Source organism: Erpetoichthys calabaricus, chromosome 4 (assembly GCF_900747795.2).
Source record: "Erpetoichthys calabaricus chromosome 4, fErpCal1.3, whole genome shotgun sequence".
In the NCBI taxonomy this organism is placed as follows: Eukaryota; Metazoa; Chordata; class Cladistia; order Polypteriformes; family Polypteridae; genus Erpetoichthys; species Erpetoichthys calabaricus.
The window spans coordinates 117,475,420-117,501,738 of record NC_041397.2 but is presented as its reverse complement, the minus strand read 5'-3'; the positions used below and the strand labels follow the sequence as shown (position 1 = coordinate 117,501,738).

General features: G+C 37.9%; 1 protein-coding gene across 12 annotated transcripts in view; it reads left to right on the top strand.

Annotated features, from left to right (window-relative positions):
- dmd (dystrophin) overlaps positions 1-26,319 on the top strand; it is a 2,688,357-nt gene that overhangs the window by 740,196 nt on the left and 1,921,842 nt on the right. For all 12 annotated transcript variants that reach the window (XM_051926236.1, XM_051926244.1, XM_051926242.1 and 9 more), the window contains exon 7: positions 12,401-12,519. In XM_051926236.1, coding sequence (XP_051782196.1) covers positions 12,401-12,519 — 119 coding nt within the window. The remainder of the gene's footprint in view (positions 1-12,400; positions 12,520-26,319) is intronic.

The window sequence follows — 26,319 nt, the reverse complement described above, 5'->3', positions numbered from 1 at the left end:
CTATCCCCACACTGAAGAGAAAAAGTGGGCTACTTGATTAGATTAGTTTAGATAAGCTTTATTAATCACAAGGGGAAATTTAGAAACCCATAATTAATCGGGAAAGGTGGAAATAAACCCTGGGGAGATGAAAGAAATGAAACACAAAGGATGCTGTGAAAAGCTGAAGTTAAAAGAGATAACGAGAGATATTTAAAAGTTAGCTGGTCATTCAAAAGTTAGCTAGCCATTTGGTAGTTATTTAAGTTATATTAAATGTTTGCTTATAAATTAATGCATAGTATATGGGAGGTTCATATAACCCCCACAAGCTGAAGTGAAATGGAATTTTCTAACTATTTCTTATCCCTCTGATTACAAATTAGTCTCAATTAATGACCTGCCTTGCTGTGTGTAAGGCATGGAAAGCACACGGTTTCAAACCGTGCCTTAACGTGCTCAGTTGTATGCACAGAGTGTTTAGAACGTACTGAATGTGAAGTAGGGCATAGTGAAATAACTCATCCTTAAGTATAGAAACAATTGAAGTTAAACAAGAAGAAACATTTTTTTCCTTTTTTTTGCCTTTTTATTCTTTGTGTGTAACAACTTCTCTCTATCCTTTTTAAAACAAACTTTTTTGGACTGAGAGATTTCTTTTGGTACGCGTTTGGCTCAAGCTTGATCCTGTCTTACTCACCAACAGGCTACAGTCATTAAGTTCTGGGCAAATACACTATGTAATCCAAGGCTGAGAATGAGCTTAGCTTCTGTTCATTTATCTATGAAACCCTGTGAAAGAACACAATCCAAGCGATCAGAGTGGCTATGATTAAGAGATGTGAAATGTTCATCTTACGCTTTGTAAGGTGTTTGATCTTAACGTTTCAAACCTGTTTCCTTTGATGTCTATGTGCTTCACCTATGTAGCTGGCTGGATCATTCCTAGAAGGATTTCAGTAAGTAAGACAGTTGGTCTCATAAGAGGCATGTGTTTAATATAAAATTTTCCAGAGGGACCAGATAAAAAAAGTATTATTGGTGACATTAGATTAGGTAAACTTTATTAACCCCATTGTGAAATTCAGAACATATTTGCAAGGATTCAGAGGCTCCTGTTATGACTGAAAGTGCCTGACTGGGAACATGAATCGTGTGGAAAAAATGGGGCATTTTGTTTAATGACATTTTGGAGGTAACGAGTGAAAGGATGGAAATGAGGATCTCTAGTATGCAGATTTCTTTACTGATGTTCCTCTTAGGGTGGATGTTCCAAGATCTAATCTTGGCTTGACTAAGGGCCATGTTCACAACATGAGAAGGGTATTCTGTATTGATGAAGAAACCCCTCGTTCTGAATGCTTCATTACAGAAGTCAGCTGCATTTCTATACAAGCAACATAGCGTGAGAAAAAGTAAAAGGGGAGGAGAGATTGTTAGTGTGCAGGAAAAGAAAACAAAATGTAGAAATGTTTAACTCTGTGAGTCTGTAGGCTTGTAGTAAAAAAAATTTGAAGTCTTATAAAGGTGATTGAAAGACTCACATCATGAAATAATAGACCTGGAGTATGTAAATCGGCTGGGAACCACAAAGATGGAGGGGACCTGGTAAAATCATTAATGTATTGGTATTTTTGAATTAATTTATATGCAAAGGAAATAAATGATACAGTAAATGCAATAAAGACAAGATAATGGTTGGAGGAAAGTTGCAAGAGATGTGTAAGAGATCAGTGCATGACGACACGGTGTGTGTTGGGAGAAACTCAATCTAATGCCTTGTTTGTTGGAAGTGGGTGCTTAACACTAGAATTGCCAAAGCTTATAAATCCGGGCCACCTTAAATCCACTCGAATCTCTCCATCAGCGTCTTTTGTTTTGTAAATGTGTCAATAAGCCCAAGCAGCAAGCAGCCTACTATCCCATCCTCCCACCATCACAGAAAGTGCAAAAACCTCTCCCATTTCAAGTCTGGTTTATCAGGGAGTGAAGTAGTACCTAGATCTGTATACTGTAGACTAAAAAAATGTCATTATTTGGAACACATGCATTTTATGTGTGTTCCGTGTCTACAAAGATCTATGTAAGTGTAGGGTGACAGGAAATAGATAGATAGATAGATAGATAGATAGATAGATAGATAGATAGATAGATAGATAGATAGATAGATAGATAGATAGATAGATAGATAGATAGATAGATAGATAGATAGATAGATAGATAGATAGATAGATAGATACTTTATTAATCCCAATGGGAAATTCACATTCTCCAGCAGCAGCATGCTGATACAATAAATAATATTAAATTAAAGAATGATAATAATGCAGTTGAAAAACAGACAATAACTTTGTATAATGTTAAATGTTAACGTTTACCCCCCTCCCCCCGGGTGGAATTGAAGAGTCACATAGTTTGGGGGAGGAACGATCTCCTCAATCTGTCAGTGGAGCAGGACAGTGACAGCAGTCTGTCGCTGAAGCTGCTCTTCTGTCTGGAGATGATACTATTAAGTGGATGCAGTGGATTCTCCATAATTGATAAGAGCCTGCTGAGCGCCCTTCGCTCTGCCACAGATGTTAAACTGTCCAGCTCCATGCCAATAATAGAGCCTGCCTTCCTCACCAGTTTGTCCAGGCGTGAGGCGTCTTTCCTCTTAATGCTGCCTCCCCAGCACGCCACCACGTAGAAGAGGGCGTTCGCCACAACTGTCTGATAGAACATCTGCAGCATCTTATTGCAGATGTTGAAGGATGCCAGCCTTCTAAGGTAGTATAACCGGCTCTGTCCTTTCTTGCACAGCGCATCAGTATTGGCAGTCCAGTCTAATTTATCATCCAGCTGCACTCCCAGATATTTATAGGTCTGCACCATCTGCACACAGTCACCTTTGATGATCACGGGGTCTATGAGGGAAATATAAGAAATGTTGAACACATACTTAAAAGACAAACTTTTTCATGTTTTAGTACTAACGACAAAATTTTGACATGAAGTGTCATGAAAGTCCAACTATCAAATAAGCACTTTAAGAAAAGGTACAAATATAATAGAACAAGTGTGCTTTTAGTTAAGATTATAACTGAAGAAAAACAAATCGGGTTAGTGTGGCTTGTTGTCATGTCTTCTTTTGTAGTACAGTGGTAAGAGTTGCAAACTCCTATTCAAAAGGTCGCCGGTTCAAACCTCCCCGCTTCTCAACATAAACATTTTGAGTAGTGAGCTGCTCTTATTGTTTCTATTATACAATAAAAACATACATTAAATTTGAGTTTGTAAAATGTAGTACTGTGGAGGTTAATCTGCAAACATTGTATGAGAGGAGTGCAGAATGCTGACATAGTGTGTGCAGACTTAGATATTGGCAACATTTTTGGTTGTTCTGGAGAAAGCAGAGAAGTTCTGCTAGTTATTTGACATGCTGAGTGGAGATGGAGATGCTGACACAGCAGTGTTTGCCAGGGTGAGAGCTATATAGATAAAATAGGGTGAGAGGTGCACAGAAGAAATTCCAGGAGTTGTCCCTAATTTTGACTTTTAAATGAGGCATCATTTCACAGAAAAGCTAGGTACTAGATATCTGTAAAATGAATAAATGATGCTAATCAGAGACAGTCATAGCAAGACAGTCTCATTGACATGTATTTACTAACATTTCTCACATTTGGATTGTCTTTTGCTGTTCTACTTGCTTGGTACCTTTTTTTGGCTAAGCCCACCAGTCTTTACTTCCACCTAGCATTGCACCCAATCCTTGCCAATCACCTTGTAGACAGAGAGCCCATACAGCTGCTCCATGCAGCTTTTTCAGCCTAATCCTGACTAAACTACATTGGATACCCAGCCAGCAGGCACTCAGGCACAAAAACAATTCCCCAGCTTAACTCCAGGAATGGTCAAAGCAAAACGGGAGAAGGCTGAGGGGTAGATCCAGGACATACAAGATGGATTATATCACTTGAATGCTCCAGATGTGTCTAGACATTTCCTAGGTGAAAGTACAATTAGTTGCTTTTTCAGTCCAGCTAAGTCTATTTCCACCTCAAGCATCAACAGGAAAGGTAAAATTAAAATGATAACAATGATGGTAATAAGCTTTCTAGTTTTATTTTGTTCCTAGCACAACACTACAGTTATACTACAGTATAATACTACAGTAGTTTGCATTGTGTCTGTTTTTTCTCAGCTCACGTTTATCTCACATTTAATACAATCATGCAAGTTAGGCTTTTTGCTGATTATAAGATGGTCTGGTGTAAATAGGTTTGGTGGAGTGTATGAATGTGCCCTGCAATAGACTGTATCAGTCCAGGATTGCCTACTGCCTTTGGACCTTTTAGTTGGAGTAAACTTCTTAAATTATGGGAAGATGGATATTAAGATGCTGAGGCTTCAGAAATATTTACTTACTAAGTAACACCTCTTCTTTATAAAGAGGATGCTGTCCTATCTTTTGAATCACCTTATGATCTCTAGAGCACACTGGAGCAGTCAGGAAGTCAAGTCTAAACAATCAGGATGAGAATCTGCATTTCTAAATCTGAAACTTTATTATCTCACAGAAAACAACAGATTTTTGGATACTAGAAAAGAAGAGGAAGCTGGCATAATAGGGTGAACTTACAGTAACTATTTTTTTAGTTGTTTTAGGGTCAAGTGTTAGTAGGGGGAACTGTGAGATTAACATTAGGTTTTGTTTATCCAGAAACTTAAGTAGGATTAGCATGCTGCTATATTTTTCTAGGCAGGGATTAATAACTTAAAATGGAACATGCTCACAATATCATATGACCAGCAACAGGCACAGCAACCAGTAAACAACATGACCAGGCCATGCAGACAGCTAAAAAATAGTGTCTAAACATCAAAAAACAGAAAATAATATAGTAGTGTAAAACATCATAAATGTCATGACAAAATGAATGTTGTTTTCTGATTGTGATACAAAGTGGTAAACAATGTGAAAACTCATCAGCAGGGTAAAAGTAATCTTTACAAGCTGTAGTAGGTGATTGGATGAATCACTTTGTTTACTGTTCAGAGTATATTCCTTATCCTTAACCTTCTATGAGCTTTTGATAGTCAAAAGAATTAAATTGTGGATAGTAGTGGCCAAAATGGATTTACTCTGTAGGTTGACTATCTGAAAATAAAATAAAAGATTGGGTCCAGCACTGGATTTAGAAAGATTCTGTTTGAGGTAGTGTAGGCAAGGAGATTTACCAGGGATGACTCATTAGATGGAAAAAAGACGTGAGACATGCTAAGAGTTGGATCAAAATCACCTAAGTTTTTGATAGGTTGAAAAGGGGAATATTGCTGGAAATTGGGAAGCATGGTTTGCTCTTGTCATCTGGAAAAAAACAACGTGCTCATCAAGAAAACAGATACCCAAAAGGAGAAGGAGGAAAAAGAGTTTTTCCAGGACCTTCCAGCAAACTTGCATTTAATCATACTTCTTCTTCTTCTTCTTCTTTTAGCAGTTTCCGTTAGGGGTTGCCACAGTGGATCATCTTCTTCCATATATTTCTGTCCTCTGCATCTTGCTCTGTCACACCCATCACCTCCGTGTCCTCTCTCACCACATCCATAAACCTTCGGCCTTCCTCTTCTCCTCTTCCCTGGCAGCTCTATCCTTAGCATCCTTCTCCTAATATACTCAGCATCTCTCCTCTGCACATGTCCAAACCAACGCAATCTCGCCTCTCTGACTTTGTCTCCCAACTGTCCAACTTGAGCTGACCCTCTAATGTACTCATTTCTAATCCTATCCATCCTCGTCACACCCAGTGCAAATCTTAGCACCTTTAGCTCTGCTTCCTCTAGCTCTGTCTCCTGCTTTCTGGTCAGTGCCACCGTCACTAACCCATAAAACATAGCTGGTCTCACTATCGTCCTGTAGACCTTCCCTTTCACTCTTGCTGATACCCGTCTGTCACAAATTACTCCTGACACTCTTCTCCGCCCATTCCACCCTTCCTGCACTCTTTTTCACCTCTCTTCCACAATCCTCATTACTCTGTACTGTTGATCCCAAGTATTTAAACTCACCCACCTTCGCCAACTCTACTCCCTGCATCCTCACCATTCCACTGACCTCCCACTCATTTACACACATGTATTCTGTCTTGTTCCTACTGACCTTCATTCATCTCCTCTCTAGAGCATTTCTCCCCCTCTCCAGGGTCTCCTCAACCTGCTCCCTACTATCGCTACAGATCACAATGTCATCAGCAAACATAATAGTCCGTGGGGACTCCTGTCTAATTTCGTCTGTCAACCTGTCCATCACCATTGCAAATAAGAAAGGGCTCAGAGCTGATCCCTGATGTAATCCCACCTCCAACATGAATGCATCCGTCACTCCTACCGCAGACCTCACCACTGTCGCACTTCCCTTGTACATATTCTGTACAACTCTTATGTACTTCTCTGCCACTCACGACTTCCTCATACAATACCACAGCTCCTCTCGAGGCACCCTGTCATATACTTTCTCCAGGTCCACAAATATGCAATGCAACTCCTTCTGGCCTTCTCTAAACATTTCCATCAACATCCTCAGAGCAAACATTGCATCTGTGGTGCTCTTTCTTGGCATGAAACCATACTGCTGCTCACTAATCATCACCTCACTTCTTAACCTAGCTTCCACTACTCTTTCCCATAACTTCATGCTGTGGCTCATCAATTTTATTCCCCTGTAGTTACTACAGTCCTGCACATCCCCCTTATTCTTAAATATCGGCACTAGTACACTTCTTCTCCACTCCTCAGGCATCCTCTCACTTTCCAAGATTCCATTAAACAATCTGGTTAAAAACTCCACTGCCATCTCTCCTAAACACCTCCATGCTTCCATAGGTATGTCATGTGGACCAATGGCCTTTCCATTTTTCATCCTCTTCATAGCTGTCCTTTCTTCTTCCTTGCTAATCCATTGCACTTCCTGATTCACTATCTCCACATCTTCTAAGCTCTTCTCTGTCTCGTTCTCTTCATTCATCAGCCTCTCAAAGTACTCTTTCCATCTGCTCAACACACTCTCCTCGCTTGTGAGTATGTTTCCATCTTTATCCTTTATCACCCTAACCTGCTGCACGTCTTTCCCAGCTGTCCCTCTGTCTAGCCAATTGGTACAGGTCAATTTCTCCCTCCTTAGTGTCCAACCTCTCATACAACTCATCATACGCCTTTTCTTTAGCCTTCGCCACCTCTCTCTTCACCTTGCGCCTTATCTCCTTGTACTCTTGTGTACTTTCTGCATCTCTCTGACTATCCCATTTCTTCTTTGCCAACCTCTTCCTCTGTATACTCTCCTGTATTTCCTCATTCCACCACCAGGTTTACTTTTTCTCCTTCCTCTTTCCAGATGTCACGCCAAGCACCCTTCTTGCTGTCACCCTTACTACTTCTGCTGTAGTTTCCCAACTGTCTGGTAATTCTTCACTGCCACCCAGTGCCTGTCTCACCTCCTCCCTAAACTCAACCTTGCAGTCTTCCTTTTTCAGCTTCCACCATTTGATCCTTGGCTCTGCCCTCACTCTCTTCCTCTTCTTGATCTCCAACGTCATCCTACAGACCACCGTCCTATGCTGCGTAACTACACTTTCCCCTGCCACCACTTTGCAGTCTTCAATCTCTTTCAGATCTACTCTTATGCATAGGATGTAATCTACCTGTTTGTATCTTCCTCCACTGTTGTACGTAACCCTATGTTCCTCCCTCTTCTTAAAATATGTATTCACCACAGCCATGTTCATTCTTTTGGCAAAATCCACTATCCTCTGACCTTCTTCATTCCCCTTCTTGACACCATACCAACCCATCACCTCCTCATCTCCACTCTTCCCTTCACCAACATGTCCATTGAAATCCGCTCCAATCACCACTTTCTGTCCCTTGGGTATGCTGTTCATCACTTCATCCAACTCACTCCAAAAATCTTCTTTCTCACCCATTGCACACCCAACTTGCGGTGCATATGCACTAACAACATTCATCATCACACCTCCAATTTCCAGCTTCATAATCATTACTCTGCCTGACACTCTTTTCACCTCCAAAACACTCTTGACATACTGTTCCTTCAGAATAACTCCTACCCCATTTCTCCTCCCATCCACACTATGATAGAACAATTTGAATCCACCTCCAATCCACCTGGCCTTACTCCCCTTCCATTTAGTCTCTTGCATGCACAATATATCAACCTTCCTTCTCTCCATCATATTGGCTAACTCTTTCCCCTTATCAGTCATACTGCCAACATTCAAAGTTCCTACCCTCAGTTCCACTCTCTTTACTTTCCTCCTCTCCTCCTGCCTCAGGACACATCTCCCCCCTCTTCTTCTCCTTCTTCTTCTTCAGCCAACAGTAGCCCAATTGCTGCCAGCACCTTGTTGACTAACAGTACTGGTGGCGGTCGTTGTTAACCCTGGGCTCGATCCAGTATGGAAATTTGTATTGTTGTCCATATATTGATTTGGCAAAATTATACACCGGATGCCCTTCCTGATGTAACCCTCCCCATTTATCCAGGCTTGGGACTGGCATGAAGAAACACACTGGTTTGTGCATCCCCTGTGGCTGGGTTTACTCATTAGAGAAAAACTCTTCTATCTATATTCTAGGTATTGTTTATCGTTAGCTTTTAATAATCCACAACTTTAGGCTAGCAGCCAATGCAAAATTATGTACTGATCCTTTCTGGCACACTTTGATGGATTATTTTAATTCGTAGCTCTTGCTCTCTTGCTGAAATTTGAAATGGAAGAAGTATTGGGAAAATCATGGTCAGGTTGGTTCAAATATTCAAGAACAAATCTGCATTCGTGCTCAAGAATAACAATTATTCTGATGCACAGTATAATTTCTGACAAATGGTACAACATGAAAAAATGAGTGCAAACATGCTTAAAAGAAAATTAAATGTGGTCACTTCAATATAGATCTGAGTTATGCAGCCTTTAGTGACATACAAATAAGCTGTTATGAAGTAACACAGCAATACAAATGGAATGATCATGAATAATGTTTTTTAAATATTGTTTTAAATGAACTCTACAGTAAACTGTAATAACTAGCCTACAATTTCTTGGGTAAACAGGATGTTTCGCTTTGAGACAAAACAATTGAATTAGTGCATCTATTTTAGAGTGCTCCATCAATTCATAATTTCCAGATTGTCCTATTCATGAAACTTTAGATGTATTTGTCCTTTTGTAATACATTGTACCCATCACTACAAATCGGATACTATCCATCACAGAGCATCTGGGAGTTAAAGTGGCATGGGGCTTGAAGAGTAATTGAGCTCTGCCCTATATCAAATAGTGATGTCTTTTGGTTTGCCCTGACAAGTAAAGAACCAGGTTTCTTGACTGACAGCTTTCCCATGGGATTCAGATAAACTACTGGTGACTGTGAGAGAATATAAAAGCTATGGCAAATTGGATGATGCAAGGCTCAGGGTATTCTTATTCACATTTACACAACACAATACAACATTGAGTACACATTTATTTAACTTGCTTCTAATATGCACATACCTCATATTTATTACAATTCTATGGCAAAGTCAAGGATCAGGATTCACAGAAGACTGATGTACAAATAGTCCAAATCCCATTACAGACCCTCACAGACACTTTGAAACCCACACTGCTTCAAATATGACTGCTTTGGGACGTATATTGAAAATGGAGCATTGCTATAGTTATAAGCCCGATTTTAGACTTACACCCTGTCCAGAGTTACTTGTGATTTAGCACTGGATTCATTGGGTTTGAAAATGTTGTGTTACAAATAGAAGTAGAAATATGCTGTATGATGTGACTTTCATGATAAAGGTGCGCTTAATTCTGCAAGGAAGTTGTTTTATCTCCATTTCAGTCAACAACTATTCAGTTCTGTTGAACAAATGCATCACACCAGGTAGTCTAAAAGTCACAATTAAAGTGATTTGCAGACTTTTAGAATTATGCTTATCACTAGTTTTGAGTTGGATTGTAAGACAGTTACTGATTCTTGTTTGTATCCAAAGTACTTACATCATTGCTCCTTCCCTGGAGAATGGTGGAATTTTCTAATTCTCATGAACTTCCCACCATTCAAGAACTTGAACCTAGAGGCACCAGTTCTCTACAATGTGTGTCTTTTTACATGCCGAACGCATATTATCTCTTACAGATAGATAGATAGATAGATAGATAGATAGATAGATAGATAGATAGATAGATAGATAGATAGATAGATAGATAGATAGATAGATAGATAGATAGATAGATAGATAGATAGATAGATAGATAGATAGATAGATAGAGTATGGGCATGTGTGTCAGTGTGCTCTGAAAAATTCTGTCATCTAGAGTTGATTCCTGCATTATTGCAATAGGCCCTCTCCCCCAGCGTTGCTAAATTTGGATATATCAGCTAAGAACAATTGATTGACAGACAGACAGACAGACAGACAGACAGACAGACAGACAGACAGGCAGGCAGGCAGGCAGGCAGGCAGGCAGGCAGACAGACAGACAGACAGACAGATAGATAGATAGATAGATAGATAGATAGATAGATAGATAGATAGATAGATAGATAGATAGATAGATAGATAGATGTTACATATTTTTAGTAAATAAATAAATGAAAAGGGCGGCACGGTGGTGCAGTGGGTAGCGCTGCTGCCTCGCAGTTGGGAGACCTGGGGACCTGGGTTCGCTTCCCGGGTCCTCCCTGCGTGGAGTTTGCATGTTCTCCCCGTGTCTGCGTGGGTTTCCTCCGGGCGCTCTGGTTTCCTCCCACAGTCCAAAGACATGCAGGTTAGGTGGATTGGCGATTCTAAATTGGCCCTAGTGTGTGCTTGGTGTGTGGGTGTGTTTGTGTGTGTCCTGCGGTGGGTTGGCACCCTGCCCGGGATTGGTTCCCTGCCTTGTGCCCTATGTTGGCTGGGATTGGCTCCAGCAGACCCCCGTGACCCTGTGTTCGGATTCAGTGGGTTGGAAAATGGATGGATGGATAAATGAAAATAATTTTAATATACACCAGAAGTACTAAAAAGAACATAAACTATTGACTTGGCTAAAGATAAAAGCAGCAGCCATGGTCACAGAGAGACATTACAAAGGCATACGGCCATAGATATGAAAGAGCCCCAGTAGCTTTTCTTCACATACTTGTGTTGAATAATCCATTGTCTTAAAGTCCTCAGTGTCAGTGTGTCAGAGAGAAGATGTTCATCATTGTTCATAATGGCACTCAGTTTTGTTTTCATTCTCTTCTTTACTTTTACCTTCAAGGGGTCCAAAGGGTGTCCCATTACTGAGCTTGCCTTTTTAAATAGTTTGTTAATTCGGTGATTTGGTAGCTGTCGTAAAGTGTCATTACCAGCCCAGCTCACCTGAGCCTGGAAAATCTCAGTGGCCATCACAAAGTGGTAAAACATGTGAAAGATGTCACTACCCATGTTAAAAGAGCACAGACTCCTAAGAGTCTGCCCTTTCTTACATAGTTTCTATGAACATTTACAGTTAAATAATTTAAACAAATACTGCTTTTTTTTACCTGGAATGTACATGTGTTGAATTTAACGCAATTGCCTTTTTATTTAACAGTGCTAGCTGAGTGGCTGATCTTGCTAATATGAAAGAACCCTGTGTCACCTTCCTGTAGTGACTTAGAATGTGTTATGCTATCTGAATTTGTACAAAATGACAATGGGGGGGACAACTCAAAGATTTTATTAAGTATGGCATTCTATTATGCATGCAGCTCTTCTTATTCAACATGCAGATCATTCTTATATCCTAGACCTTTTTCTTCCATGTTTCTTTCCTTAATTTGTTATTTAATGATGAAAGAATTACTGGAGACATAAAAGTGACAAAAAGCTACTGTAATGCTGTATAACATCATAATATTTTGTAAAAGTTACATGAATTAATGTTTTACTTTCTAAAAACTCAAATTGATGACAAAAATTGCTTGCCACTTGTGAGGTTTAGTTCTTTTACCATTTTCTTTCCCTTTACCATTCCTATATATTTTATTGATCAAGAAGCATGTGATTCCTGAAACATCATGAGTGATGGTTCCTAAAAACCTGAAAACAGAAACTAGACATTTAAAAAAAATGGGTATTATTTAATTAATTTGAATGCATATAATAATTTATAACTCTAATAGCTTGGACACTACATGCTTTTGACTAAAATGTTAGCTGTTATATTGTGACCAATATATGGAATTGCAGTGTTTTGAAATAAAACGCATCATGCAACAAAAATGTAGGATTCACTTTTCTAATGGACCTATAAAGTTTTTCTCCCTGGACCTCTATTTTTAGACAGTAATTTGAAAATAAATTATCAGTATCCGCAGAGAAACTCAGCTGAATTAATTATCATGTCTTTTCTTTCAGGCCTGACCTCTTTGAGTGGAACAACGTACTGAAGCTGCAGTCAGCCGCTGAAAAGCTGGACCATGCTTTCAACACTGCCAAACAGCACCTGGGCATTGAAAAACTGCTTGATCCTGAAGGTTAGTACAAAGGCAGTCCGTAAGTTCTTCCTTTTGTTTTTGTGCAACAAAACAAAATGTAAGTCTATAAGAGCCATTTGTTTCAAATATTATAGGTGTGTCTGTAATAATATTTGGAATCTCACAGTATGATATCAGTAAAACAGGCAAAATGCAATTTTTCAATGGACAAAATTATTCAATCGGTGGTAATGGGAACATTTTAAAATTCTTAAATTCATGGGTATTTGCATTGGTGATTTGTGTTATAACTGTCTTTAAATTTTATGACTGTTTCATAATTATTTATGATGGAAGATTGGCTGAATTTTTATATATTTTTGTTTTCCATCTGTAGCACCTTAAAATCAGCATTTTTTTCTATCTTAAGAGGTACTTCTTATCATGGTTGAAAAAATGTATCAATAATGTTGGTCTTTTCCTAATTGCACCTGTTAATGCAGGTTTTATATTCAGTCACAGCTGAATTAACTATAATGACTTTACCAAGTTAAATAAAACAGCGATCTTAAATACAACAAAAACATCTCAGAATCTGCATTTCTTACTTTTATCTGTATACTATATACATTTATCAAATATAGTTCAATATAGATGCATATGGGGAGGTAATAATATTTGTTGTTGATCGTTCTACTGAAGATTTGAAAAAAAAGATAGATCTTTCATGTGTGCTATATGAGCAGTTAACAATGTGAAAAGGCAATAAAACGGTCTATTGAAAAAGGCTGACTTGTCAAAATCATCACTCAAAGCTAGTGCATAAATGAATAATCTTTTTTTCTAGGCCAAAAAGATGTTGAGATGCCTCCGCTGATATATTGTACATGCAATATCAACTGCATGTCAATATAAGGCTGCAATTAGTTCTTTTTTTCATTTTGCTTACAAAGTGATTACTTATTTTCCACTGGGAATAATACAAAGTGATTCAGCAAAAATAGTTTTTAAGCTACAGTTCATATTGAAAATTCTTAAATTTGTAATAAAATACGCATTTGACATAGCATCTTGTTTATCATTGCTCTCTCACAACTTCCAAGACAGAAATTCAATATACTGTATCTGTAGGGTTTGTATGTTACTTTCATGTCCTTGGAGCCACATTATCTAAATTCCAGCCTCTTTTAAAAAATGTCTACGTGAGGTTGATTGATAAGTCTTTGAGTGAATGATAGGGGATGTGTATAAGCATACCCACAACGGGACAATCATCTTATCCAAGGTCTGCTCTTACCTTGCATGTAATTCTGCAAAGAAAGGGCCTAACTTCCATCTAGTGTGAAATAGAAAACGCATGTTCTGAAAATGTGCAGATGAAATAATGGAAAATGTAAAAAAATGTGTGTGTATATGAATAAGTTTAGAACGCCTCAGTTTTTCCAGTTTTTCTTCAGAATTAATCAGTTGAATGCAATGAATGAACTAAAATGGTGAAAAGATAAGCAGTAAACTGCCAGAGGTTTAAATTTAAAGTTTAGGTTTACAAAAACTAAAAGAAAGGAAATTTCAGAATATTACAAATCGACCTTCTTCAGGGAACAACTAATAGGTTACAACCTATAAATGGCCTGCAGCAATTAAAGTAAATGAAGCCTTGCAAGTTGAAGCAAACAATTTGTGCAGGTGTTCCAACTTCTGCTGATTACTTAAAACCCCTCTGTCTGTCTTAAAGTAGAGTTGGAACAGACTGTGTTGCCACACCATCTGAAGTACTACTTGGACAACATCTAGGTCTCATCAAGTAAATAAAGCTAAATTTAATTTTAGGCTGTAAAGTAACAAAATGTGAATATTTTTATTGGGGGTGATTCTTTTCTATACAAATTGTATATATTTTGTGATGTGTAGGTCACTGACTTGTACAAGAGAGAAGGAGGTGAGTCCAGGTTTCGAAGAAAATCAGCTTTATTGTTACAAAGACAGGAACAATCATTTAACCAAACAGGAGCTGTCACATCAGCACTCAAACACACAGCAAGCAAGGAGTGACACTGACAGTCATCTTGCATTAGCTCCTTTCTTCAGATTAAAAGAACAGATAGCCTCCTTCATCAAGCTAGTTCATTTTGGAGGAGAGATTGCAGAAAGGGGGCACACAGGCAAGTTCAGTGTCCGATTTTGAATGTTCAAAATGCATCAATCATCGGACAATAGACATGTTATGCACTGAGCCTGCGAACCTGTAGTTGAACTGGAAGTGGAGAGCCAATTCCCATCTGTTTTAAGAGAGTTTCAGTGCACAGCGCAGTTGTGGGGGTTGTCTAATAGACAATAAGTAGAAAGAGGATGTTTAATAATATTTCTTCGGTCCTACTATGAATATTTATTAACATAACATTTCTTTAACATTTCCAGTATAACCATTGTAGTGAGATATGAAGCACATAGGTCACAAAGGTAATTTTCAGAAAATGTTTAAATTAAAAGATGTAAACAGACAAGCACCATAAGCCTGGTGCAACTGAACATATTAATTGAGACCAAGTGAAGTCAAAGCAGATAAAATTCACTAAGATGGATGTGCCTGCAAGCTGACTTATAAAAGCTGTGTATAAGGCATGTCGCTTTTTCTAACAGTTTGCTGCCTTCTGTAATATGACAAATGATAATCCACAGCAACATGTGAGCTTTGAACCCCTGATGATACAGTGCGACTCAGTTATGCATTATAAGCACTGCCTTCCTTACATTAATATGGTTAAGAAGTGAAACAGGTCTGCATTCCCAGATGGACGCCTAGCATTACTGAGCTCTAATAAAGGACGCATAGCATTACTGAGCCATACTGTGCTGTGCTGTGAACAAGAAGCTGGTAATTTAGCCTCAGGGATATACACAGAATTGTTTTATAAGTGAGAGTCAAGGCCATGGGTACTCTGATTTAATTGAAAAATTTAGATGTCTTAATATTGCAAATTCTCCTTAAAGGCCAGTGTTGGCCCAAGGTTTCATTTTACAGTGCCTCTGCTATTTTAAAAGCTCTTGAAATTAATTAAGATAGAAAAGCTAGAATACTATTTTTAAGTATCATTTGTTAATAATTATAATGGAGTATAGGCATGTGTGTCAATGTGCTCTGAAAAATTCTGTCATCTAGAGTTGATTCCTGCATCATTGCAATAGGCTCTCTTTACCAGCGTTGCTAACTTTGGGTAAATCAGATAAGAACGATAGATAGATAGATAGATAGATAGATAGATAGATAGATAGATAGATAGATAGATAGATAGATAGATAGATAGATAGATAGATAGATAGATAGATAGATAGATAGATAGATAGATAGATAGATAGATAGATAGATAGATAGATAGATAGATAGATAGATTATATGGTATTCTGCTGTGGAAATTTCAAAGTGATGCCACACTTCTGACATTTCCCCACTTCATAGTGCAGTTTGAGTCTGAAGTCAAAAAGAATTATAGAGAGTTTAACAAACAGTGATTTGTTGGGTTGTGTGACAGTATCTGCAGTAATTTATTATATGTTTCTAAGATAATAAATTGTCAGTAAGCAAGTGAGCAATAAAAATGTGTAAATGATTAGGAAATATGTACTGTATACATTTTCAATATAAAATTTAAGTTATATTCATTGTATTATTTCACTTTTGTATTGTATACCATTTCATAGCTGGACTTTCCTCTTCATCCATTAATTATGGGGACAGCAGTACTTTACAAATAGGTAGACAGGCAGTGTGAACTTGTGGCAAGGGGATTAAATCACAAGGGTGTCTGTTTATTCTCCACAACATTCCCCCTAATGTGAGACTGAGCACATTTAATCTGCTATTGGCTCTAATTGTATAAAAAAATAAGTATGTAATGGAACCATTGTGGTCTGGGAGCCATATTAAATGAAGACCACAGACAATTGTATACTTTTAAATAAACATAAAGCCACGAGAACGTTTATAACCAGGCAGTGTGGCCTTTTTGAAAATTGGTTTACATTTTAAATCACAAGGTTTCCCGTTCAGACTTAATGACATCAAGTGATGCTGAGAAAGTCACTTCAACTACTTCGATTGCATAATATACAGTATGTTTAAACAGCTGTAATATAGCCTTCACCTGTATTGTTGTGTTCAAATAAGAAAAATAGCCTACCAGCATAGCCCTATTCTAACACTAAGTTATCCTTTCCTACACTATGTGTGACTGTCACTGTCCTTGTGTTTGCCTAAGCACTCTATGTCACGCTTGTAGTCACATTAGCCAGGTTCAGAAGTGTCAGTTTTCCTTACTGAAGAACTTTTTGACTAAGTTTAGAGCCAGTGAGATAGGTTAGCCCATGCATACATCTGGCCACACCCAGGGGATATTGTACCTTCATGCCATGACCACATCAACTGACCCCCCTGAATCTTGAGAAACAGTGATTCTACTCATGTCTACTCATGACATGTCCATAAGTAAGGACAGACATATATAGTATGTAGACTGACTAGTAAGTAAATCAATATCTTTGTCCACAATAGTCTTGTACAGCAAAACTGCCACCTGTGTATTAATATGTTGGTCAATTGCATAATCAAGTCTAACATCTCTTGTTACAAGGCTCTAAGATACTTGAACTCTTCGAGTTGGAACAGATGCATTCTTCTTACCTGCAGGGAGAAAGATCCTTAGATTCTCATACTGTCACCCAAATGCCATTGCACTTAACCCTGTGAGGGATGGCCGGCCATATATTCCAGCCAACACCTCCAAGCCCCCAGATGGAGCCCACCCGGCAGCATGGAAGTTCCCCGAATTCCAGCAGGGCCTCATGGACCTTGTAGTTGTTACAACCAGCCCTGTTGGATACCATGGGGACCACCAGGAGATGCTGTAGGGAGGCTCAGTGAATACTACGTGCCCTATAACCCGGAAGTGCGTCCTGGTCACATGGACAAAAAGAATGACGTGCTTCCAGGATGAAGAAAGTGTGGTTTTTATCCGACCTGGAAGAGATAAGAAATCACATGGACAGGGGTTCGGGAGCACTTCTGCGTCATGGACTATAAAAGGACCATGGGAAATCCCAGATGATGAGCTGAGTTGGGAGGTAGGGTGGCTAAGCGTCTGGAATTGGAGGATTGTTTATTATTATTATTGAATATTGTTTATTGGAGTAGTGTGGAGTAGTGGTGCTTTGTGCACTTATTTATAATAATAAAGTCAATTCTTGGATTTTAATCTGGTGTCTGACGTCTGGTCTGAGGGTTCAAGGGGTCACGGGGACCCTCAATTTGTCACAACCCCTTAGTCTTACCTTTCAGGTGCTGAGTCTGCATGGTAGCTCAACCTCGTTTTTCATAATGAGACCACCCTAACTATATGGGTTATTTAGCAACTAGTTAATCATTAGCAAACAGAACTCTCAGCGAACACCAGGAAGGGGTCTCTATATTCTTATTCAACTTGAGATTCAAATACATTTGTTAAAAAAGAACATGAATGTTAATTTTACTTTTTGCATTACTGTTTTTCTTGGCCTTCCTGATTCCCCAGATGAATTTCCTTTGTGATTATGGAAATTCTGGGAATATAAGGATCTCTGAAATGCTGCATTAGAAATCACTGAGACATGTAAGTGCTTCCACAACACCAACATCACAGTTCCAAGTGGGATTTGTTAAAAATCACATAATAAACTTCTCAAACCACAATAAGCTACATGATCCAGTTCATGGTAAAGGTGGACTAGAGTATAACATGGCATTATTACACATAATAATGAGGCAGAAGCCATCTTTGGATGGGCACCATTCCATTGCAGGGCACACGCACACAGATACCTCACCCACTTTCAGACATGGACAATTTATTGTCAACGATTAGTCTGCCACACACTTTTTGGAGGATGTGGAAGTAAAACCAAAAAACTTGGAGAAAATCTCATACAAACATGAGGGATTGAGTAAAGGTATCTGTCTAATATACTACTGTGACAGATAGAGGGTGCTATCGCTCCCTTGAACCCTCAGATTAGACGCCAGACACCAGATAAAAGTCCAATATTTAACTTTATTATAATAATAATGTGCACCAAGCACCCTCCACTCCACAATACTCGTAAACAATAAACAATACACTAATCAATAATCAATAAACAATCCCCCACTCCCAGAGCGTTGTCACCCTTCCTCCCAACTCAGCTCGTCCATCTGGGATCTCCCACAATCCTTTGTAGTCCTTGACCCGGAAGTGCTTCTGATCCCTCAGTCCATGTGACTTCCCAGCACTTCCGGGTCAGGTGAAAACTCCTCTTCTTCATCCCGGAAGTACGTCATTCCCTCTGTCGCTGTGACTAAGACGTACTTCCGGGTTATAGGGAACATACAAGTCCTTATGCCTCCCTGCAGCGTCCTCTGGTGGCCCCCATGGTATCTAGCAGGGCTGTGAAGGAAAACTCCAATGTCCATAATTCCCAGCTGGCATTCGGGGAACCTCCATTCTGCAGGGAGGGCTCCATCTGGTGGCCTGGGGGTTTTGGCCGGGATGAACGGCCGGCCATATCCCACACTACATTAGCCATTTTTTGACGCCAAGTACATTTTCTTAGAAAACGGACATAGATCTTTTTGTTTTGTTGACAGAAACCTTATTCATTTCCAAAGAGCCATGATAAGAATAAACTTCACTGAGAAAATAAATCTGAACATAAGATTGGATGTCTGACTTCCAAAATGACTTCCATTACCTCCTGCTTTTAAGAAAGGTGTTCACCCTGAAGATGCCACTGATACGGAGAGGTCTGAAAATCTGTCCACCTAAAGTACCTGTGAATATGATGTCATTTCTCTGTCATTTTTGTGAAGTCTGATCAAGATAATGCAGGCAGAGACTCCATTGTTTTAGTAATCTAGTAATATATACTAAGCATTACATCACTTAGTATGCACCACCACATTACATCACTTAGTATACAGCACTCACTAAATCATTCAAATAAAAATAAAAAGGGGTGGACCATTTGAGCCAAAGCCCATTATATGCTCAAACATTCAAAAGCTGTGTTTGGGGAAGTGTTCAGGTTTTGCTGCCATTACACAGCTAAACAGATCTGCTCAAGTTTTTAAACATCTAAACATTGTGATACCCAGGAGAAATAGTTTAAAAGCAATTTTAATGTTTGCAAAGAAATACATTTTAGATGAAACTTGGTTCCCCATTCCGGATTAGTTCTTGTTTTGCGTCCAATGGTGCCAGGATATGCACTGTTTCCCCATGTACCCTGAAAATGATTAGTGAATTAATTTGTATTTTTTTAATTTTAGTGACAACTAAGATTAATAATTGAATATAATGTTTCTCCAAAATATTCTTTTAAGTGTCCTTCTTTGCCTTTAACTTCACAAGCTACTGACCTCTTCATAGCAATCAAAAAATGATTTTTCAGCAATGTGTTCAGTTTGTTTTGCTTACAGTAGGTAAAAAGATAAATCTTTACATAGATAATAGTAAATGATAGGGAATTTTGCAACAATCATCCCATCTGTCAAATGCTTTTTGTCGTTTTCAACAAGTACACAAGGAATGTGCATTTAGGAATAACATAACAGTTTACTAAAAAAATTTAATGAGATATTCAAAGAAATGTATTCTCATAGAAGTACTGTATGTTATTTTACAGAATTTCCCCAAAAAACAAGTTTGCTGATGTGTTGCCCTCTATTTTCTTACTTTATGAAGTGTTATTGTTATATTTGAACTCCATCCATCCATCCATCCATCCATTTTCCAACCCGCTGAATCCGAACACAGGATCACGGGGGTCTGCTGGAGCCAATCCCAGCCAACACAGGGCACAAGGCAGGAAACAATCCCGGGCAGGGTGCCAACCCACCGCATATTTGAACTCTATGTTTATATTTATGTATTTTTTGCACAAAGAATATCTAGCCCATGGCAATTGATTTATCTCAGTTGGAGGCACCTAACATCAGAAATTGTATGGAATAACTCACATTTATCTGCTATAGAGGTCATTTTGTAAGAAGGTTAGTTTATTCCCACTCATGACGTTAATCCTGTTTTTTTGTCGGAGTGATTTGCTTGTGTGTCAATGCAACCTTTCTTCTCATAAATATATTTCTCTAGCATTTTTTTTCTTTGAATGCTTTGTTTGTTATGCTTCTGTGATGGCAATGAACAAGCAGTAATTTGTTCTGCACATGCACGTATTCCATTCTTTGGCAATACATTCAACTCTTTATACATAATAAGCCTGAAAAATCAGATTGGAATGGGAAAAATTCATTCTTTATATTACAGCAAGATGTCTCTATGCATGTATTATAAACATGCTGATTTAGTTGATGGAAATAAGTGGCAAAGTGAATATAATTTTCATTTTCAAATCAGTTTCTGAAAAATAAATAAAACTTATTCTTGTAAGACATAATTAATGAAAAAGATGTGTGGTTTTCTCCTTAGTATTCGAGTGTCATCATCACAACCCACAGACGTCTATGTTAGATTGAGCTGTAATTTTACATTGAACCAATGAATCTGTGGGTAAGGAAGTGTGCCCTGTGTTGAAATAGCACAATTTCCGAGGTTGGTTCTTGTCTTCTCAGGACAGGACAGGATAGACTACAGGTTCTTGAACCCTTAAAATTGGATTAAATTGGTTCAGCGACTTTTTTTAAGTTCCTACCACTACCTGTTGTGAAAAAAGAAACAGAAGAAACACATGATGTTAATGGAATATAAGGGATAGCCCCACACATACTATATACTGTATAGATAGATAGATAGATAGATAGATAGATAGATAGATAGATAGATAGATAGATAGATAGATAGATAGATAGATAGATAGATAGATAGATAGATAGATAGATAGATAGATAGATAGATAGATAGATAGATAGATAGATAGATAATTTATTAATCCCAAGGGGAAATTCACATACTCCAGCAGCAGCATACTGATACAAAAAAAAAATATATATATATATAAATAAATATATATATATATTATATATATACAGTAGTTATATACACAAATACTAGAAAAAATCCTCCATTGTAGCTCGACACTGGTGTATCTTGCACATTGGTCCAACACATGATCCTTGTGTGTTGGTTCATAAGGTGATAGATATGAAAGGGCACAGTCAGAGGCAGAGCTACTGCTCTTCATCTGGGTTGGCATCTATATCTCTGAGTGTGGAAAAGGATCATGGGTAAGAAACTGTGTTGTACGCAAGCCTTTTCTTATGCACCCTTCAAACCAGCATACTAAACCCATGCAAGTTACACTATATAAACTCATACATTACAAATTAAAAACATGCTTTATATCATAAATCATAATAATGAAGAAGGGCCATGTTTTTCAGCTCAGTGTCTGCCATTTTTACTGACTGCACTAAACAGCAGCAGTTTGAAGGAAGAATTGAATCAGGTAAAAGGAAAGAGAAATACTGTATAAACTAGCTAAGGTCAAAACTGGCAAACCAGGAATTCAGAAAAGCAAGCTCAGGGTGTGAAACCAAACATTGTACTCAGGTGGGATGTAGCAATAAAGTCAAAAACCAGTAAAGGCAAGAAAACTGAAACAGTTATACAAGCTGAAGGCAGGGTCATAAAGACAGAAAAGAGGTCATAATCAATTATAACAAGAAAAAACTATGATGTTAGCGTTTTTGGGTTGTATCTACAATTTGGACAAATCGAGAAGTATGTGACCTTTTAAACTGCTGCAGTAATGTTTATATGTATTGCACACTACAGGCTATCCTGCTTAACAATGGCATAGCAACTGTCAAAAGAACTGCCTAATAATGGTCATGTCCCCATTAAAAAACGTCAAGGGAAAACATGTTACTTTAAGTGATGTTAAAAATGCATCAAATTTGGATAACAAATGTAAAAATTTAATTCCTTGTTCTCTAAAGCCCCCAAAATGATGTATCATGTATTTTTTGAGACCAAGGGTAAGTTAAAAAAAATTTAAAACATCAGATCATGACACCATTGTCTTGCTGTATTACACTGAGTGTGTCGATTATGCTGGTAGTGGTAGTGGTTTCAGAAATATGTTAACAAAGGTACAAAGCAATTGTGATCTGCAAGTTTATTATATATATACAGTATATGCATTTTATTTATAGGGGCACTTTACATTAGCAGTAAATCTCAAAATGCAGCATAAAAAGTTAAACAAAAGGCAAGTTACTTTCGATAAAATCATTGTCTTGCTGTATTACACTGAGTGTGTCGATTATGCTGGTAGTGGTAGTGGTTTCAGAAATATGTTAACAAAGGTACAAAGCAATTGTGATCTGCAAGTTTATTATATATATACAGTATATGCATTTTATTTATAGGGGCACTTTACATTAGCAGTAAATCTCAAAATGCAGCATAAAAAGTTAAACAAAAGGCAAGTTACTTTCGATAAAATCATTTCCTATGTAAAAAATAGAGAATATGTAAAGTTAATAGCATAGTCTAATAAGTCAGCTATATACCATGTACTAATTGTTTACTATTACTGTAATTTGTGATTATAAAAGCAGTTTAATCCATCCATCCATCCTTTATCCAACCCACTATATGCTAACTATAGGGTCACGGGGGTCTGCTGGAGCCAATCCCAGCCAACACAAGGCACAAGGCAGGAAACAAACCCTGGGCAGGGTGCCAGCCCACCGCAGGATGCGCACACACATGGGATAATTTAGAATTGCCAATGCACCTAACCTGCATGTCTTTGGACTGTGGGAGGAAACCGGAGTACCCGGTGGAAACCCAAGCAGACACGGGTAGAACTCCACGCATGGAGGACCCGGGAAGCGAACCTGGGTCTCCTAACTGCGAGGCAACAGCGCTACCCACTGAGCAGTTTAATTTTCATTTTATTAATTATTAATTCATTATCTTGTTAATAATCTCAGTTCAAAAAATGCAATATGGTTTTATCTTTGATCTCCTCAAACATGCACCTACCTACACTTACCTTAACAAGCTCATAAATCCTTAGGACAATGCATTTAGATAAAGAAATTGTATCGAACTTTATATGTGTCCAAGGGGAAATTTGGCTTTTACAAAAGCTCGATAGATAGATAGATAGATAGATAGATAGATAGATAGATAGATAGATAGATAGATAGATAGATAGATAGATAGATAGATAGATAGATAGATAGATAGATAGATAGATAGATAGATAGATGAGGTGTTATCAATAACAGATAGATAGATAGATAGATAGATAGATAGATAGATAGATAGATAGATAGATAGATAGATAGATAGATAGATAGATGAGGAGTTATCAATAACTGATAGATAGATAGATAGATAGATAGATTGATAGATAGATAGATAGATAGATAGATAGATAGATAGATAGATAGATAGATAGATAGATAGATAGATGAGGAGTTATCAATAACTGATAGATAGATAGATAGATAGATAGATAGATAGATAGATAGATAGATAGATAGATAGATAGATAGATAGATAGATAGATAGATAGATAGATAGATAGATAGATAGATTGAGGCATTATGCTGGCGTATTGCTGTTGGTATAAAGAAGCCCCAGTAGGGTTTCTTGACACATTTCTGCCGAGTGATTCATTGGCTAAAAATACTTGGTGTTAGTGTGTCACAGAGTGGATGTTCAGTATTGCTCATAATGGCACTCAGTTTTGTTTTAATTCTCTACTTCGCTGCTACCTCCATGGTGCCCAGAGTGTGTCTCATAACTGAGCCTCCCCTTTTACATTTATAGATGTTAATGCAAGATGAACGCACTATGGATGGAATTTCCACAGCTTTTGTAATAGTAAACTGAATTCACTTTCCAAAAAACAACGCTGCCTCAAAATGGAAATGAAATCTCCATTAATTCACTTTACCCCACAAATGATACATGAATGTTGGGAAATTATCACAAAAGATTGTTCAAAAACTACAAAACTGCCTTAGTTGTTCAATCAGGAATAGAGTCAGTGTGAGCTGCAGAGATGAACACTTATGCTGGGGCAGCAAATCGCTTTTGGTGTCAATTTTCAGTCTTTGTTGCTATCTGACCATTGACAAAGTACAACTATTTTCTGAGGCTCAAGTTATGTAGGCAAAAGTATTTAAAAAAAATCTAATGAGTTCATATCTGAGGAGATGGGACAGCTCAGTTTGCCCATCTTGTCAACTGGCCTGGGTATTGCTCTTTAAAACATGTTGCTGCAGTGCAGTTTTTGACAGGTGTTATGTAAAACACAGCTTGATTTGTTGACATGTAGTCCTAAGATAACAAGTTCTGCAGGGGGTTTATTTGGCATCACATATGGTAGAACTCTAAATAACAAAAGTCAAAACTTGCATATATAAAAAGCAGTTTATTTTATTAACAGTAGAAAGAGTTAACTATGAGACACATGTAATAACAAGCACTTAACTCTCCCTTCCAGGCAGCCTTAAACAGTTGTCAAGAATTTTCTGTATTAATGCAGACATCTGACCTCCTTTTGTCAAGGGGCTGCCTTCCTCTCTTGCTCCCTCTCACCTTTCTTTGTCTCCTTTTCTTTTCTCTTCACACTCTGCTTACCCTCTCTTGTGCTTACATCCTTCTCCACCAAGAAAAACTAATTTTCTCCTGTCAGGGATGGATACTTTTCCAGTGCCATGTTTCAGGAGTAAGGCTAAAAAGCCAAAATCCACTTAAACGTATTGTGTTGGCTGACTGGATCATGGTATGCTTTCTCAGGGTGTCTATGGTTAATCCTATCAAGGAAGAAGTGTAACGATGGCCAGTAGAAATTTGGCACCATTATTCTTTGGGTTTTGCTTCAATCTATTGCATCACATGTATCTTTTGAGAAAACACAATAATGTAATTCAAAAAATAAATGTATAGCTTAAAATCTTCAGTGTGGTTTGGAATAGTACATAAGGTGAATACAGGGTGTGGTCTGTCAATAATATTAGAGTAAGTGTACTGAAAATAAATTGTGCAGGAAATTATAAATGTATTTATTTTGATTGCCTTCATAGTATCTTCTATGTTATATGCATACAGGTTACTGATACAGTAAAGGAACATGAGAATTAGGTAGGGATGAATTGTAAGTTATATTGAAAGTTGTTGAGTCTACAAAGGTGTAATTAATAGAGCGATTAAGCAATTAACATCCCATCATACTCAGGGTCATGTTTAAAAATGTTCAGCACACATAGTTTCTCATTATGTTGGCCATTATTAGATTAAAAATATCTCTGTAATCATTGTGAAATAGGAGGTTCAGTGATGCAGACTATTTAGAATGCTGATGTTTCACAAAGGAAAGTGGCTAAGGGGATACTAATGTGAAAACAGAATGGTAAGACATCATCAGCTAAGGACAACTATGACAAAAGCATACATTTCTTTCATATGACGTTCATGGAGTGATTTGATATTCATGGGAAAACAGACAAACACTTCTAAGTGAATTGACTGCAAATGCCAACTTAAGGTATGACATGGAAATGTCGTTAAGATCAGTCAATCAAGAACTTCAGATAGAGGGAAGCTGTAGTTGAGATGAGGTGTATTAAGCCATTATTACAGCCAAAAATACATTTTTTCAGGTAAAATTCTGACCAGTGGAAAAAACATCATCTCGTCATACGAGTCATACTCCAGTTTGTCAACATGTAGATGAGTATATGTTTGGTTTAAGTCGAAAAGTGTCTAAGGAATGCTTATTTCCAACAATGAAGTGTTCTGATGGCTATGTTAGGATGTGGGGTACATTTTCCTGCCATGGTTTCAGTTCACTGCTTATATGACAAGGCAAGAT